Source organism: Oncorhynchus masou, chromosome 19 (genome assembly GCF_036934945.1).
Source record: "Oncorhynchus masou masou isolate Uvic2021 chromosome 19, UVic_Omas_1.1, whole genome shotgun sequence".
In the NCBI taxonomy this organism is placed as follows: Eukaryota; Metazoa; Chordata; class Actinopteri; order Salmoniformes; family Salmonidae; genus Oncorhynchus; species Oncorhynchus masou.
The window spans coordinates 29591583-29609165 of record NC_088230.1 but is presented as its reverse complement, the minus strand read 5'-3'; the positions used below and the strand labels follow the sequence as shown (position 1 = coordinate 29609165).

General features: G+C 41.3%; 1 protein-coding gene across 2 annotated transcripts; it reads left to right on the top strand.

The window, feature by feature from the left end:
• The first annotated feature begins 915 nt into the window (after window positions 1–915).
• Window positions 916–13053, top strand: LOC135506129 (NACHT, LRR and PYD domains-containing protein 3-like). Of its 2 annotated transcripts, none has more exons than XM_064925584.1 (15): window positions 916–1346; window positions 2010–2061; window positions 2240–2422; window positions 2578–2607; window positions 2845–4594; window positions 4901–5074; window positions 5227–5400; window positions 6454–6618; window positions 6702–6875; window positions 7055–7234; window positions 7418–7591; window positions 10687–10860; window positions 10954–11127; window positions 11783–11956; window positions 12562–13053. In XM_064925584.1, exons 2-15 carry the CDS (start codon window positions 2049–2051, stop codon window positions 12593–12595), a joined length of 3573 nt encoding a protein of 1190 aa, XP_064781656.1. In that variant the 5' UTR covers window positions 916–1346; window positions 2010–2048; the 3' UTR covers window positions 12596–13053. The 2 variants fall into 2 exon arrangements, with proteins under 2 accessions (XP_064781656.1, XP_064781657.1); XM_064925585.1 differs by lacking the exon at window positions 916–1346 and adding an exon at window positions 1466–1550.
• The last annotated feature ends 4530 nt before the right edge of the window (window positions 13054–17583 follow it).

Genomic DNA, 17583 nt, shown 5'->3' with positions numbered 1-17583 from the left:
ATCTGTCCGAAGCAGTGTACCACGTTCGAGTTCGATTTTGTCGATAGCTTCACGTGGGATCTGAAGCTCTGTAAGGAGGAACTGTCAAACTACACATTCAGAAACTTCTTCTTTCTCTTGGATAGCTGTAACTGTGGTAAAGACAGTTTAAAATGGTATATTCAAAGGATATTCGCGCTTTCAAACCACTTGAGCCACAGACTCCCAAATAAGTGTCATGATGTTGGAATAATATGTCTTATGTGTAGGCCCAATGAGTGGACATTCTGAACCTTGTTTGAAGTCAGTAGGTCACATGACCAAGGAGCTATTGAAATTTTAATGTTTGAAAAATTCATGTAAAATCGAGAGATGAAAATGGACAAACATTGGTGTGCAATGTGTAGGCCCACAGAAGAATTCTGAACCTTGTTTTGAAGTCAGTAGTGTTGGATCCTGTGTTTTACATTATAGCCATTACCTTATATATGATTGGATATTATCTGCTGTTGGCTTGTGTGGATGTATGTATGTGTTAGGCAACATAGCTGACTTGAAACATTGTTAAAAGTATCAGGGCCATGGGACTTTCTCATGATGGAAAAATACAGAGAGCATGAAGACAGGAACTGTTCAAATTAGTTGGGAGGGGGGCACATTCAGAACGGGGTGTTGCGAGAACAAGCGGTCTTTTGTTAGATAACAGGAGCCAGGTGCGAGATAACGATATGGAGCATGAGAGCCTGGATGTTCTTCACAAGCCGCAATTACATCTATCAACAGAAGCGCCAAGAGGCGGGGACCCGCCTGAGCGCCTGCAATAGGCTGGGCAAGTTTAAACCACGCCCAGTCTCTACTGTGATAGGCCAACAGACGGGTTGGAACTGTCTATTAAAGTATAACGAATACTGTTTTACATACGTCTTGTCAGTTCTATGTTCTGCCCTGCGTGGTATTACAGTGAGCCCGTATATACGAAAGTTGCATTTTTCATTTATTCCTTAGCTAATAAAAATACATAGTATAAAATCGGTGACTCATTGTTATATGTATCCTGATACCAGATTCGAATTTACGCAACGCTAACAGTAGGTCACATGACCAATGAGCTATTGATATTCAAAAATGTAAATATATAATTTAAAATAGTGCAAGATGTAAATAGACAAAAAAAAGTGTGTGCAATGTGTGTCTTTGCCATCGGGTTAGCTACAACCAGTTTTGAACGTTTTAGGAGTAATGCTTAAAGAGCTATTGAAATGTGAAAATGTTGATATGTCACTTTGTTGGCATCCCTAACTGCTGTTTTTGGACGTAAGGAAAACTACAGACGAATATCCAACCTGAAACTTTCATTACCTCGGTCTGTAAGTACCAGTTTTTCTCTCATGGATCTAGTCTGTATGTCAAGTAAGGCTTCTCTCAGAACGATGTTCTCCATTTTAAGTTCATTAACTTCAGTTTTAATCTTATTGACTGTCCCTGTTAGTCTTTCTCCAATGTCGCAGCTGTTTCGTCACTCATCTTGAGACTTGCCTTCAACTTTTTTATATCCTTACTGACTAGTTCAAGTATGCGCAGTTTCTCATTTATTGCTTTTTAACAGATCGGGTTCGACCTTTACCATTCACGATGGTGAAAATATTAAATCGTCTGTGTCTGTAGAAGAGTCATGTTTTCGTTTTGAAATATGTTCCCCTTTTACTCTCCGTTATGTTTGGGTGTTGATTATTTTCGTAATATTTGTCGATGCATTTCTCTAGTCTCATGATTTGTTTTGTGTTGTTATCCAGATTGAAGGTTATTACCCTCCAGATTGTGTAGCGCTAATATTTAGTCTAATTTACCGATATTGAATATTTCGTTTTTATCATGAGGTGGTCTACATAGTTGTGTTCAGTCCGCCATCTTGAAGTGTTGGCTAAGCATAAACGTCAACCTGCATTTGGAACATTACATGAATGTTCACCTAAGCTAATAGCCAAAATATTTACATCTCTTTCTTGCTTTTTCTCTGTTTTCCATGTTAGTCCTTGTCTGTCCTTTCCAGCCCAGCTGATATTGTATCTATGGATTCCAAAGGTAATTAACCAGAATTGTTCAACCCTTATACAGGCCATAACTGTAGAATAAGCTACTAGTTAAATAAACGTTGTTATACAGAGGACAGGACTGGTTAAAATGGAAACAAGTCTGGAATTTGTTTTGCTCCTATATATAGATGAATCTCTCTTTTCCCTGTCTGACTCCTCTCTCTCAGAACGTTTTTTTTTTAAGGAGGCTGGCCCTGCGAAGAGGACAGACCTCTCCATACCTACACAAGGAACTTCTTTCCAGTCCACCAACACCGCTCAGGATGGCAGCAATGTCATATCACCCACAATCTCTGGCAGCCAAATAAGAGACATTAATTATTACATCAGTGTGGGCTCGAAGGGTGGTGGTAAGTTACCTCAAACTTCTGACTCATTAAATTGAATACATAAAGTACAACTTACTATCTGGTGTTGGGAAATTTTACACACATCCCAGATCTTTTTGTCGCTCTCTCCCTTCGCCTCTCTCTCTCTCTCTCTCTCTCGCTTTTTCTCGTTCCAGATGATGAAGATACGTTTCCTAATTCTGAAGGTAATAACACCCTCTACAGACCATCTAAGTAATGTTTTTATTTTTTTAATACAGTAATTACTTTTAACTTTAAATGCAAATCTGACACTAAGTGTGAATCTTTATATAATTTTGGTGGATGTCACAGCCCCTTGAATAGAAGGGCACACACAAGCTACTGAGCATAGATTTCTGTTAACAATCAAATCTATCGTCTTCATGTTTTGATGTATTATTCTGTCATTTTGTTTCTTTCAGATATACATGTTGAAGACCGCCATCAAAAACTAAAAGACTATCTGAAGACTAACAGTAAGATCAGTACTATTCAGGAGGGTTTAGCTCAGCATGGAAAATCCAAACTGCTTAATGACATCTACACAGCGGTTTATATAACAGAAGGGGAAAGTGGAGAGGTCAATAATGAGCATGAGGTAAGACCATTTGAAAAAACAGCTTTACAAGAAACTCCAATCCTATCCAACGACATCTTCAGATCCATAGTTGGGAAAGACAAACCGATCAGAACTGTGCTGACAAAAGGAATCGCTGGCATTGGAAAGTCGGTCTCTTTGCAAAAGTTTGTTTTGGACTGGGTTGAAGGAAAAGCAAATCAGGATATAAAATTCATCTTTCCACTTCTTTTTCGGGATCTAAATTTGATGAGGGAGAATAAAAGTTTGATGGACATTCTTCATCCTTTTCTTCAGACAAAAGAAGCAGGAATCCTCAACAACAATGAACACAAAGTGTTATTTATCTTCGATGGTCTAGATGAGTGTCAACTTCCTCTAGACTTCCAGAACAACAAGATCTTGAGTGACATCACAGAGTCCACTTCATTGAATGTGCTGCTGACAAACCTCATCAAGGGGAATCTGCTCCCATCTGCTCGCATCTGGATAACCTCCCAATCAGCCGCAGCCAATCGCATCCCCCCTGAGTTTGTTGACAGAGTGACAGAGGTACGAGGGTTCAATGACCCACAGAAGGAAGAGTTTTTCAGAAGGAGATTCAGTGATCAGAAACTGGCCAACAGAATCATCAAACACATTAAGTCAATACGGAGCCTCTACATCATGTGTCACATACCTTTGTTCTGCTGGATTTTAGCCACTGTCCTGGAGAGAATGAACAAAATGGAAAGTGGAGAGATCCCCAAAACCCTGACCCAAATGTACACGCACTTCCTGAACATCCAGAGAATGCTAAGGAAACGAAAGTACCCTGGAGAAAATGAGCGAGATCCACTCTGGTATAAAGCGAGCATCATGTCACTGGGAAAACTGGCCTATCAGCAACTGGAAAAAGACCATCGAACCTTCTTTGAAGAGGATCTGACAGAGTGTGGCATTGATGTCAGAGAGGGGTCCATTTTTTCAAGGGTTTGTTCAGAGATGTTCAATACAGAGTTTGGACTGTACGAGACCAAGACCTACCAATTTGTGCATCTGAGCATCCAGGAGTTTCTTGCTGCGGTGTATGTTTTCATCTCATTCAAAACCAGCAATGAAAATCCAATGCTTGAAGAACAACACTGCTCCAAAGACAAAGACATCTACTTAAGTGCAGTAGATAAGGCCGTTCAAAGTGAGAATGGGCACCTAGACCTTTTCCTCCGCTTCCTTCTCGGCCTCTCGCTGAAGAGCAATCAAGATATCTTACAAGGTTTACTGATAGAAAAAACAGACAGCTCACAGACCAATGAGAAAACAGCCATGTATATTAAGATGAAGATCAAGGAAAAGCCCTCTCCAGAGTGTTGCATCAATCTGTTCCACTGTCTGAATGAGCTGAATGACCATTCCTTACAGGAGGAAATCCAAAGCTACATAAGGTCTGGAAGTTCCTTGTTTGCCAGACTCTCATCTGCACAGTGGTCCGCTCTGGTCTTTGTGTTGCTGACTTCCACGGACGAGCTGGAAGTGTTTGACCTGAAGAAATACATCAGATCGGATGAGTGTCTTCTGAGGCTGCTGCCAGTGGTCAAAGCTTCTAGAACCGCTCTGTGAGTATTTGGTCAAATCGATGTACTGAAAGTTAGCAAATCAATATTCAATTGCTTGATGGTAATTGAATTTCGTAGTCCCTGGACAAAATCATACTACTGATCTATTCAAGTGAAGATAATTAATTTCTATAAGTAACCACCATGTTACCCATTCTAAATTTGTTTTGGATAGGACAACAATGTGTCCTGTCTCTTTAAAATGCCATGGTTCATTTGTGCAGTATTTTTCACTCTGTGAAGGAAGTTTTGGAGACAAAAGATGTCGTCTGATAACTCATTACATTTGACAATATATTTTCCCAGACTCAATGGATGTAAACTTACCTGGAGATGCTGTGAAGCACTGGCCTCAGCTCTCAGCTCAAAGTTCTCTAGTCTGAGACAGCTGGACCTAGGAAACAATGACCTGCAGGACTCAGGAGTGAAAACACTCTGTGCTGGACTGGGGAATCCACTCAATAAACTAGATACACTGAAGTAAGACAATCTTCTGAGCGTGAAATTAGATTTTAAATGCTAGATAATTGTATTTACGGCCAACAATGAGTTGTGATTTGATTTGTACTACCATTTAGTGCACAGCCCTATAGTAAGTGTATGCCATTTAATTGTAGAATGTCTCTCTTCAGACTGTCTCAGTGTAATATCACAGAGGAAGGCTGTGCTTCTCTGGCTTTAGCACTGAGGTTGAACCCATCACACCCAAGAGAACTGGACCTGAGTGGAAATAACCTAGGAGACTCCGGTGTAAAAGTGCTCTCTACTGTACTCAAAGATCCACAATGTAAACTGCAGAAACTGAGGTGAGTATTCTGATCAGTGGAATTAGCAAAAACGATTGCATTAGAAAAAGGTTACTGTGGAGGTAAATTCCCATTGACCCGGCGAAGGCACACCTGAGTAAGAATCCTAGCTTAGTTTAACCTTTTTATCACGTTACTATTACTTTCCCTTCCTTATGGAGACATCAACAGAAATTTAAAAGTCAATATGCTTTTGGGACTGTCACACATTCAACATTGTGTTTTGTAGTAGATTTGACTAATTTGATGTATTCAGAAAGTCCAAATAGATATATGACATGTAGAACAGACATGCTTCTCTGTCATGTGGAGAAAACAGAAGACCATTTGATGTGCAACATTAAGGACAGTACACCTTCCACAGTACACCTTAATACAGGATTAAGACATGTTCAGCATGTACCTGTCTAAACACAAGCAGCAGAATTCACTTAAAGTAAACCGGGAATTTTTACCTCATCAAATCTGAAGTTTACTTGCTAATTGTTTTCCTCAAATTATGGCATGAGTGTTGCCTGTGTGGTTCATATAAACATATATAACAATCATTGATTTCTTTAAACTCATGATACCAGTATTACGACAGTATCGTGGCAAGGAAACAAAATACAAAGCAGATGTAACTTCATTAGGAAAACAGCCCTAATGTTGGAAACAAACCATATTATGTTGTCATCCAGAGTCACATTTATTTATTTTCCAAGCTATTCAGCAGGTTTTTAAAGGACCAGACAGTTTGGTCTGCTTTATGTTTGATTTTTTGCCATAGAAGAAATATTGTGATACTGGTATCATCACAGCCCTAGCTAACATATGCTTTTGCTCATGATTGTGGCTATGTGTGCCCCTTCCTCCTCAAAAATATCATTTCTGGGTAATATTTCTGGCCATTTAGGTGACCCATTTCGAGCCAAATGTTCCATAATTAACATGAATGATTTTTGTAAAACTACAACGCTTTACTTCTATTCACAATGACACTGAATATTTTCTAAATGTGAATCATCTTTTGAGGCAAAGAGTTGAATGTTTTTACATTAACTAACATCACAGGATGTCAGGCTGTGGAGTCTCAGAAGAAGGCTGTTCATCTCTGGCTTCAGCCCTGACGTCGAACCCCTCACACCTGAGAGAGCTGGATCTAAGCAGGAATGGCTCAGGAGTGGAGAAGCTCTCTGCAGTACTGGTGGATACACACTGTAAACTTGAGACGCTAAGGTGAATAATTGAATCGTCTTTTCTTTGCACAGTATCCCATATTTCTGAGTGAAGAGTGACGGCGTTATTCCTTCTTTCTGTAGGCTGTCAAACTGTAGTATCACAGAAGAAGGCTGTGCTTCTCTGGCTACAGCTGTGACGTCAAACCCCTCTCACCTGAGAGAGCTGGACCTCAGCGGGAATAACTTAGGAGACTCACAATTAGAAAGGCTGACAGTTGTTTTGAAGAATCCACAGTGCAAACTTGAGAAACTGTTGTAAACAACTCATTATTTTGAGCACTTGAGAAATGTTTTCATAGATAATTTTATGTTATTGATATTTTCAATTCAACACTATGGTCATATTTGACATTAACTAGACTATATAACAATGCATATGAAATAATAGGCACCTCATGTTACCAATCTTAAAAAATGTTCACTTCTCTCCAAAGGCTTAAAAAATGCACATTCACAGTGGAAGGCTGTGCTGCTCTGGCTCTGGCTTTAGCCCTGAGGCCAAGACCATCACCCCTGAGAGAGCTGGACCTAAGTGAGAACCAACCTGGTAACTTAGGAGTAAAACTACTCTCTTCTGTACTGGAGGATAAACGCTGTACACTGGAAACACTGAGGTAAAGACTGTCCTCACGGTGGTTGGTTTAAGCAGGGCAATAAGTCGGGACTGAACCGACAGACTGTATTTGGTTCGGCAGCACTGCTCTGCGGCTGACGCTGTTCTTTTTCCACCCTTCTGGGTGTGTGTGTGTTGTGAGGTTTGGTCAAATTAACAAAGGATCTGTTCTATATCTCCCTAGGTTGAATGATTGCAACCTCACTGAGAAATGCTGTGAAGCGCTGGCTTCAGCTCTCAGCTCCAGCACTTCAAGTTTGAGAGAGCTAGACCTGGGGAAAAACAAACTCCACGATGTGGGGGTGAAGCTGTTCTCTGTTGGACTGGGGAATAAATACTGTAATCTGGCAACACTGAGGTAAGAGCTAAATTATACATGATACTTTTGTATATATAGTGTATGTGGACACCCATTTAAATAAGTGGATTAGGCTATTTCAGCCACACCTGTTGCTGACAGGTGTGTAAAATCGAGCATACAGCCATGCAATCTCCGTAGAAAAACATTGGCGGTAGAATGGCCTTACTGAAGCGCTCAGTGACTTGCACCGTCATAGGATGCCATCTTTCTGACAAGTCAATTCGTCAAATTTCTGCCCTGCTCGATCTGCCCCGGTCAACTGTAAGTGCTGTTATTGTGAAGTGGCAACGTCTAGGAGCAACAACTGATCACCCGCAAATTGGTAGGCCACACAAGCTCACAGAACGAGTCCGCTGAAGTACTTAGCATGTAAAAATATTTTTTCCTCGGTTGCAACACTCACTACCAAGTCCCAAACGGTGTCTGGAAGCAACTGCAGCACAATAACTGTTAGTCGGAAGCTTCATGAAATGGGTTTACATGGCCGAGCAGCCGCACACAAGCTTAAGATCACCATGCGCAATGCCAAGCCTCTGCTGGAGTGGTGTAAAGCTCACCGGCATTGGACTCTGGCCTAATGGAAATACATTCTCTGGAGTGATGAATCACGCTTCACCATCTGGAAGTCCGATGGACAAATCAGGGTTTGGCAGATGCCAGGAGAAACTCTACCTGCTCCAAAGCATAGTGTCAACTGTAAAGTTTGGTGGAGGAGGAATAATGGTCTGGGGCCATTTTTCATGGTTGGGCTAGGGCCCTCATAATGCTACAGTTTACAATGACATTCTAGATGATTCTGTGCTTCCAACTTTGTGGCAACAGTTTAGGGAAGGCCCTTTCCTGTTTCAGCATGACAGTGACCCCGTGCACAAAGTGAGGTCCATACATAAATTGTTTGTTGAGGTTGGTGTGAACGAATGGCTTGCGCAGAACCTTGACCTCAACCGTATCGAACTCCTTTGAGATGAATTGGAACGCTGAATGCAAGCCAGGCCTAATCAACCAACATCAATGCCCGACCTCACTAATGCTCTTGTGGCTGAATGGAAGCAAGTAGTCCCCGCAGCTATGTTCAACATCTAATGGAAAGCCTTCCCAGAAGAGTGGAGACTGGTAGCAGGAAATGAGGGACCAACTCCATATTAATGCCCATGAATTTGAAATTAGATGTTCAACGAGCAGGTTTCCATATACTTTTGGTCATGTAGTGTACGTGTCCTAAAATTAAGTATCACAAAGTTAATCATTTTGATTGATTAAACTTGAGTTAGATACAGTGCCTTGCAAAAGTATTCGGCCCCTTTGAACTTTGCGACCTTTTGCCACATTTCAGGCTTCAAACATAAAGATATAAAACTGTATTTTTTTGTGAAGAATCAACAACAAGTGGGACACAATCATGAAGTGGAACGACATTTATTGGATATTTCAAACTTTTTTAACAAATCAAAAACTGAAAAATTGGGCGTGCAAAATTTTTCAGCCCCTTTAAGTTAATACTTTGTAGCGCCACTTTTTGCTGCGATTACAGCTGTAAGTCGCTTGGGGTATGTCTATCAGTTTTGCACATCGAGAGACTGAATTTTTTTTCCCATTCCTCCTTGCAAAACAGCTCGAGCTCAGTGAGGTTGGATGGAGAGCATTTGTGAACAGCAGTTTTCAGTTCTTTCCACAGATTCTCGATTGGATTCAGGTCTGGACTTTGACTTGGCCATTCTAACACCTGGATATGTTTATTTTTGAACCATTCCATTATAGATTTTGCTTTATGTTTTGGATCATTGTCTTGTTGGAAGACAAATCTCCGTCCCAGTCTCAGGTCTTTTGCAGACTCCATCAGGGTTTCTTCCAGAATGGTCCTGTATTTGGCTCCATCCATCTTCCCATCAATTTTAACCGTCTTCGCTGTCCCTGCTGAAGAAAAGCAGGCCCAAACCATGATGCTGCCACCACCATGTTTGACAGTGGGTATTGTGTGTTCAGGGTGGTGAGCTGTGTTGCTTTTACGCCAAACATAACGTTTTGCATTGTTGCCAAAAAGTTCAATTTTGGTTTCATCTGACCAGAGCACCTTCTTCCACATGTTTGGTGTGTCTCCCAGGTGGCTTGCGGCAAACTTTAAACAACACTTTTTCATGGATATCTTTAAGCAATGGCTTTCTTCTTGCCACTCTTCCATAAAGGCCAGATTTGTGCAATATACGACTGATTGTTGTCCTATGGACAGAGTCTCCCACCTCAGCTATAGATCTCTGCAGTTCATCCAGAGTGATCATGGGCCTCTTGGCTGCATCTCTGATCAGTCTTCTCCTTGTATGAGCTGAAAGTTTAGAGGGACGGCCAGGTCTTGGTAGATTTGCAATGGTCTGGTACTCCTCCCATTTCAATATTATCGCTTGCACAGTGCTCCTTGGGATGTTTAAAGCTTGGGAAATATTTTTGTATCCAAATCCGTCTTTAAACTTCTTCACAACAGTATCTCGGACCTGCCTGGTGTGTTCCTTGTTCTTCATGATGCTCTCTGCGCTTTTCACGGACCTCTGAGACTATCACAGTGCAGGTGCATTTATACGGAGACTTGATTACACACAGGTGGATTGTATTTATCATCATTAGTCATTTAGGTCAACATTGGATCATTCAGAGATCCTCACTGAACTTCTGGAGAGAGTTTGCTGCACTGAAAGTAAAGGGGCTGAATAATTTTGCACGCCCATTTTTTCAGTTTTTGATTTGTTAAAAAAGTTTGAAATATCCAATAAATGTCGTTCCACTTCATGATTGTGTCCCACTTGTTGTTGATTCTTCACAAAAAAATACAGTTTTATATCTTTGTTTGAAGCCTGAAATGTGGCAAAAGGTCGCAAAGTTCAAGGGGGCCGAATACTTTCGTAAGGCACTGTAATGGAGAAGTTAGACAATCTTGAAGGTGACAGATGATTCATATTATTTAACAATGTTTATTAATCAACAAATGTTATATTGCAATGTACAGTATATTGGATGATTGTATTGAATCTACAAATGATACACTACTGCTTATTGGATGATTATGATGCATTGATAAATATGTCTTATGCTTCTCTCTGTAGGCTGTCAGATTGTGGTATCACAGCGAACGGGATTTTCTTCTTGTCTTCAGCACTCAAGACAAATCCCTCATTCCTGAGAGAGCTGGACATGAGTCGGAATAGTCTAGGAGATTCAGGAGTAAACCTGCTCTCTGCTGTACTGGAGAATCTACATTGTAATCTGGAGACATTGCAGTACGTATTGTGACCATTATATTACAAGGTATATGTTATTTTAACTATAAAGCGATTTTAACACATTACAATCAAAAATGGTATTTCCTTCAGCTTGAAGGATTGCAATCTCACTGCGACATGTTGTGGTGCCCTGGCCTCAGCTCTCAGCTCAAAAGGCTGTAGTCTGAGAGAGCTGGATCTGAGTGGCAATGAGCTGAAGAATTCAGGAGTGGAACTGCTCTGTGTTGGATTGGGGAGTCCTCACTGTAAAGTGAAGACACTCCGGTAAGCTCCATAGAAATATAATTAACATATACCCTCAGACTATGGCTAATTCCAATTCTATGGTATCATTGACTTGAATCACATAAATTAGCACCACAACAAAAACAGTACATCAGAATGACTACACTTTGGAAGATACTGTGAGGCTGAGACATTCAGAGGTTATTCAATCACACTGATTTCTGAGCTGGGTTCGGTGTAGGCCAGGGTTGGGGTCAATTCAGGAAGTACATACTTTTCTCGCAATGTTTTTCAATTAGGAACATTTGGGATTTGGTTTACTTTCTGAGTTGCCTGGAATTTACCGCAACCCTGGTGAAGGCAACATCTGTAATATACACAAGCGTGTGCACATAACACTAACACACAATGTGTGTGTGAGGAAGCCTGGGTGTTTTATCTAAGCCTTTTCTCCCTCTGGTGGCGAGAACACACATACAGTACATTCTATTCTATTGCACATGTAATATTCATCTCTTAATATTCATCGCTGTCAAGTCAATTAACATGCCTTTATGTAATAATACTTGATTACAGAATTGCTGTTTTGAGTCTGCTTATCTGAGCAATGTAACTAGGGTTTGTAGACAGTGTTTTCATGTTTTCTCCCTCATTGCTCTCTCTCTTTCTCCTCCCTCACTCACTTTCTCTGCAGAATGTCACGCTGTAGAGTCACAGATGGGGGATGTTCTTCTCTGGCTTCAGCTCTGTTGTCCAATCCGTCACACCTGAGAGAAATTAATCTAGACAACAATAACCCTGGGTACTCTGGATTGAGACTGCTCTCTGCCGTAATGGAGGACCCAACCTTTAAACTGGAGACACTGAGGTTAGTGCTTTTGAAATGTTCAGGGCCCAGTTTTTCAAAAACATTTAATCCAGATCGCAATGATCCTGTGCTGTCTCAATCCGGTTTCCCCATTCAATTTTGGAAACACACAGGAAGACAATATTTAGACTTAATGTCATATAACATATTTTTGTAGCATATAATGGGATTTTTCATTTTGTCTTAGTACAACATCCCAAAATAAAAAAGAGACCACATCTGGAGGGGGTTCAGAATTTAATACAACACAGGATTATTTTGATCTGGATTAAATGTTTTTGGAAAAACTGGGTCCAGAAAATCTACATCAGATCTGAGTTCAAATACTATTTTGAAGTCATTTTAAATACATTAGCTGGGCTTGATTTGTACTTTCATTTATCAATGGAACCAATAGAATAGTCGAGTGCCAACCCTTCCCACCTGGCACTATTGGCAGGCAACATCAAACACAAAGTATTTGAAAGATTTCAAATAGTTATTTTAACCCAGGTATTTTCATATTAATGTTGATCAATAGTTGCATTATTTTGGGACATTAATCAAATATGGGTATCTGTATCTTTGACCGGAATGATTGATAAACATAGACAATCTATCAACAGTGCATGGCCTTATCCTGTGGGGAGAGAGAAATGATCGAAGGACATAATGGATGAATTCTGTATGCAAAAACACAATGTTCAGAGCAGATATGTATTTGTACTGATAAATATTTGTAGATGTTTGTACATATCTGTAGATGTTTTATGACATAATGAATGACTGCCTGTATCCAAAAACACAATGTACAGAGCAGATATATATTTGTACTGATAAATATTTGTAGATGTTTGTACAGATCTGTAGATGTTTTATGACATAATGAATGACTGCCTTTATCCAAAGATGCAGTGTACTGAGCGGATGCATTTTTACATGTAGATATTTTATTATATGTGTGATTTTTCTACAGCTGTTCATTTTTCAATGTATGCTATGAGTCTAGAGGCTGGGAATGGGATTCAGGCACACCGCTATGGTACGTTGTTATTATTTGTTTTCCAGTTATGCATGTTCAATCAATATTTCAATAAAGAAGCATTAACAGATTATAATTTGCCTTTGTCAGTTGTGGAATTATTATTTTACATCTGTCATCAAACACAGGATATAACATGTTTTACCCTATTAGCTGGTAATTCTTGGTGCTATAACAGGACAGACCCATAATATTTGAACCAGCCACCTTTCGGTTACTGGCCCAATGCTCTAGCTGCTAGGCTACCTGTCGCAAACCGGGATGCATCCCAAATCTCCTTTCTCCTGAAGTGTGAACTTGTTCACTACATCCCACAAATATAATAGCATTGAATTGGGGGAGGTATGGGCTAGTTTATACCGGTCATTCCAGTAAAGGGAAGTGATCAAGTGGAAAATTGACAGATTTCAAAGCATATTTCCTTCATACTGTAATTTGCCATTTAAGACATTTAAGCGTGTTAACCCTAGCAAGGCTCTGAGGATGCAACATCTCTAGCCACATTCTCAGGGCATGCGCAGAATAGCTGGCAGAGGTGTTTACGGACATATTCAATCTCTCCCTATCCCAGTCTGCAGTCTCGACTTTCTTCAAGATGTCCACCATTGTTCCTGTACCCAAGAAAGCAAAGTTAGCTGAAATAAATTAGTATCGCCCCGTAGCACTCACTTCTGTCATAATGAATGGCTTTGAGAGGCAAGCTAAGGATCATAACACCTTCACCTTACCTGACACCCTAGATCCAATTCAATGTGTATACCACCCCAATAGATCCACAGACAATGCACTACACACTTCCCTATCCCATCTAGACAAAAGGAATACATATGTAAGAATGCTGTTCATTGACTATAGCTCAGCCTTCAACACCATAGTACCCTCCAAGCTTATCATTAAGCTTGGGGCCCTGGGTCTGAACCCCACCCTATGCAACTGGGTCCTGGACTTCCTGAGGGGCCGCCCCCCGTTGGTGAAGGTAGGAAACAAAACCTCCACTACGCTAATCCTCAACACAGGGGCCCCACATGGTGCGTGCTCAGCCCCTTCATGTACTCCCTGTTAACCCATGGCAGCATGGCCACACATGCCTCCAACTCAATCATCAAGATGGCAGATGACACAACAGTAGTAGGCCTGATTACCAACAATGATGAAACAGACTACAGGGAGGAGGTGAGGGACCTGGCGGAGTGGTACCAGGAAAATAACCTCTCCCTCCACATCAACAAAACGAAGGAGCTGATTGTGGACAGCAGAAGGAGCACGAAGGAGCACGTCAGAAGAAGGAGCACGTCCCTATCCACATCAACGGGACTGTGGTGGAGAAGGTGAAAAGCTTCAAGTTCTTCTGAGTACACACCACTGACCATCTGAAAAGGTCCATCCACACAGACGGTGTGGTGAAGAAGGCACAACAGCACCTCTTCAACCTCATAATGCTGAAGAAATTCAGCTTGGCCCCTAAGACCCTCACAAACTTTTACAGATGCACAATTGAGAGCATTCACACTGCCTGCCCTCCAGGACACCTATCACTGCCTGGTACGGTAACTACACCACCTGCAACCACAGGGCTCTCCGGAGGGTGGTGCGGTCTGCCCAACGCAATACCGGGGGCACACTGCCTGCCCCCCAGGACACCTACAGCACCCGATGTCACAGGAACGCCAAAAAGATCATCAAGGACATCAACCACCCGAGCCACGGCCTGTTCACCCTGCTATCATCCAGAAGGCGAAGTTTGTACAAGGGCATCAAAGCTGGGACCGAAAGACTGAAAAACAGCTTCTATCTCAAGGCCATCAGACTATTAAATAGTCATCACTAGCCGGCTACCACCCGGTTACTCAACCATGCACCTCAGAGGCTGCTGCCCTATGTTATAGTCATGGAATCATTGGTCACTTTAATAATGGAACACTAGTCACTTTAATAATGTTTCCATACTGCTTTAATGGGTTCTGGACTTCCTGACGGGCCGCCCCCAGGTGGTGAAGGTAATAATGACGAATTTCATACATTCAGACCCAATGACTTTTTCCACATTTTGTTACGTTAGACTTAGTCTAAAAAAGATTACATAAAAAAAAACTCAGCAATGTACACACATTACCCCATAATGTCAAAGTGAAAACAGGTTTTTAGATAAAATTTAAAAAAATGTAATTAAAATAAAAAAGCAGAAATAACTTATTTATATAAGTATTCAGACCCTTTGCAATGAGACTCGAAATTCAGCTCAGGTGCATCCTGTGTCCATTGATCATCCTTGAGATGTTTCTACAGCTTGATTGGAGTCCACCTGTGAGAAATTAAATTGATTGGACATGATTTGGAAAGGCACACACCTGTCTATATACGGTCCCACAGTTGGCAGTGCTCGTAGAGCTCCGATACATGATTGTGTCGAGGCACAGATCTGGGGAAGAGTACAAAAACATTTCTGCAGCATTGAAGATCCTCAAGAACACAGTGGCCTCCATCATTCTTAAATGGAAGAAGTTTAGAACTACCAAGACTCTACTTGGAGATGGCCGCCCTGCCAAACTGAGCAATCAGGGGGGAAGGGCCTTGGCCAGGGAGGTGACCAAGAACCCGATGGTCACTCTGACAGAGCTCTAGAGTTCCTCTGTGAAGATGGGAGAAGCTTCCATAAGGACAACCATCTCTGCCACTCTCCACCAATCAAGCCTTTATGGTAGAGTGAACAGACGGAAGCCACTCCTCAGTAAAAGGCACATGACAGCCCGCTTGGAGTTTGCCAAAAGTCACCTAAAGACTCTCAGACCATGAGAAACAAGATTCTCTGGTCTGATGAAGCCAAGTTTGAACTCTTTAGCCTAAATGCCAAGCGTCACGTCTGGAGGAAACCTGCCACCATTCCTACGGTGAATCATGGTGGTGGCAGCATCATGCTGTGGGGATGTTTTACAGTGGCAGGGACTGGGAGACCAGTCGGGATCGAGGAAATCGGAGACACCTCGGAGTCAATCACCACCTTCCGGAGACACCTGAAACCCCACCTCTTTAAGGAATACCTAGGATAGGATAAAGTAATCCTTCTCACCCCCCCCCCCCCCCCCTTAAATGATTTAGATGCACTATTGTAAAGTGGCTGTTCCACTGGATGTCATAAGGTGAATTCACCAATTTGTAAGTCGCTCTGGATAAGAGCGTCTGCCAAATGACTTAAATGTAATGTAAATGAAAAGATGAACGGAGCAAAGCACAGAGAGATCCTTGATGAAAACTTGATCCAGGTCCCTCAGGACCTCAGACTGAGGCGAATGTTCACCTTCCAACAGGACAACGATCCTAAGCACACAGCCAAGATAACGTAGAAGTGGCTTTGAGACAAGTCTTTGAATGTCCTTGAGTGGCCCAGCCAGAGCCCGAACTTGAACCCGAACGAACATCTCTGGAGAGACCTGAAAACAGCTGTGCAGCAACACTCCCCATCCAACCTGACAGAGCTTGAGAGGATCTGCAGAGAAGAATGGAAGAAACTCCCCAAATACAGGTGTGCCAAATTTGTTGCGTTATACCAAAGAAGACTCGATGCTGTAATCTCTGCCAAAGGTGCTTCAACAAAGTACTGAGTAAAGGGTGTGAATACTTATGTAAATGTGAAATTTCAGTTTTTTAATTTTTAATAAATTTGCAACAATTTCTAAAAACCTGTTTGTGCTTCGTCATTATGGTGTATTGTGTGAAGATTGTAGAAAAAACTATTGAATCCATTTTAGAATAAGGCTGTAACATAACAAAATGTGGGAAAAGTCAATGAGTCTGAATACTTTCCAAAGGCACTGTATATACTGTATTTTAGTCAATGCCACTCTGACATTGCTCATCCTAATATTTATATATTTTACTTTTTGATTTGTGTGTATTGTTGTGAGTTGTTAGATCCTACTGCACTGTTAGAGCTATAACATCTGCTAAATATTTGTATGTGACCAATAAAATTGGATTTGATTTGAAATGCACACTGGACAAGTGGAGAAAAAAAGACATTGAAAAGAAAGTGAATAATTCTAATTACAAGTGTTAAGACTGTTTCGGGTAAAACAATGTTAACCTTTCCTTAGAAAACAGACGGGCATCGAGCGTCAACGCGGTCAAAAGCGTCATGCTTGCTTCGAAAGTAAAAGTATATTTTTCTCGTGTTTACGTGAATCAATGGTCGTTCGCGTTTCATTCGATTTGGCGTACAGCGGCAATGTTGCTATACAAGTAATTGGCAGATGTGTTACCTTTGACCTTTTAGGCCAATTGTTGCTAAATGGGTTTGATAGTGTCAATGTGGACTTGATTGGACAGTAGCCGGGCGCTTGAGGTGTCTGATACTTGTGAGATTTGTTTATGCCATACATGCACTTTCATAATTGTTTGACGAGCTACTTATAGGTGGGCTGCGAGCTCGCGATCGACTTGTTGGAGCCCTTTTCCAGAACAATCAATGGTCCAGACATGAAGAAAAAGTTTGGTCGTCACTAGTTACCACAGCCACAAAGTTATAAACCCCGCCCAATTCTTAAAATTTAATATTAAACCTAAAACTTAACTGCACTTTTAACCTTATGCATAAACCTAACCTTAAACG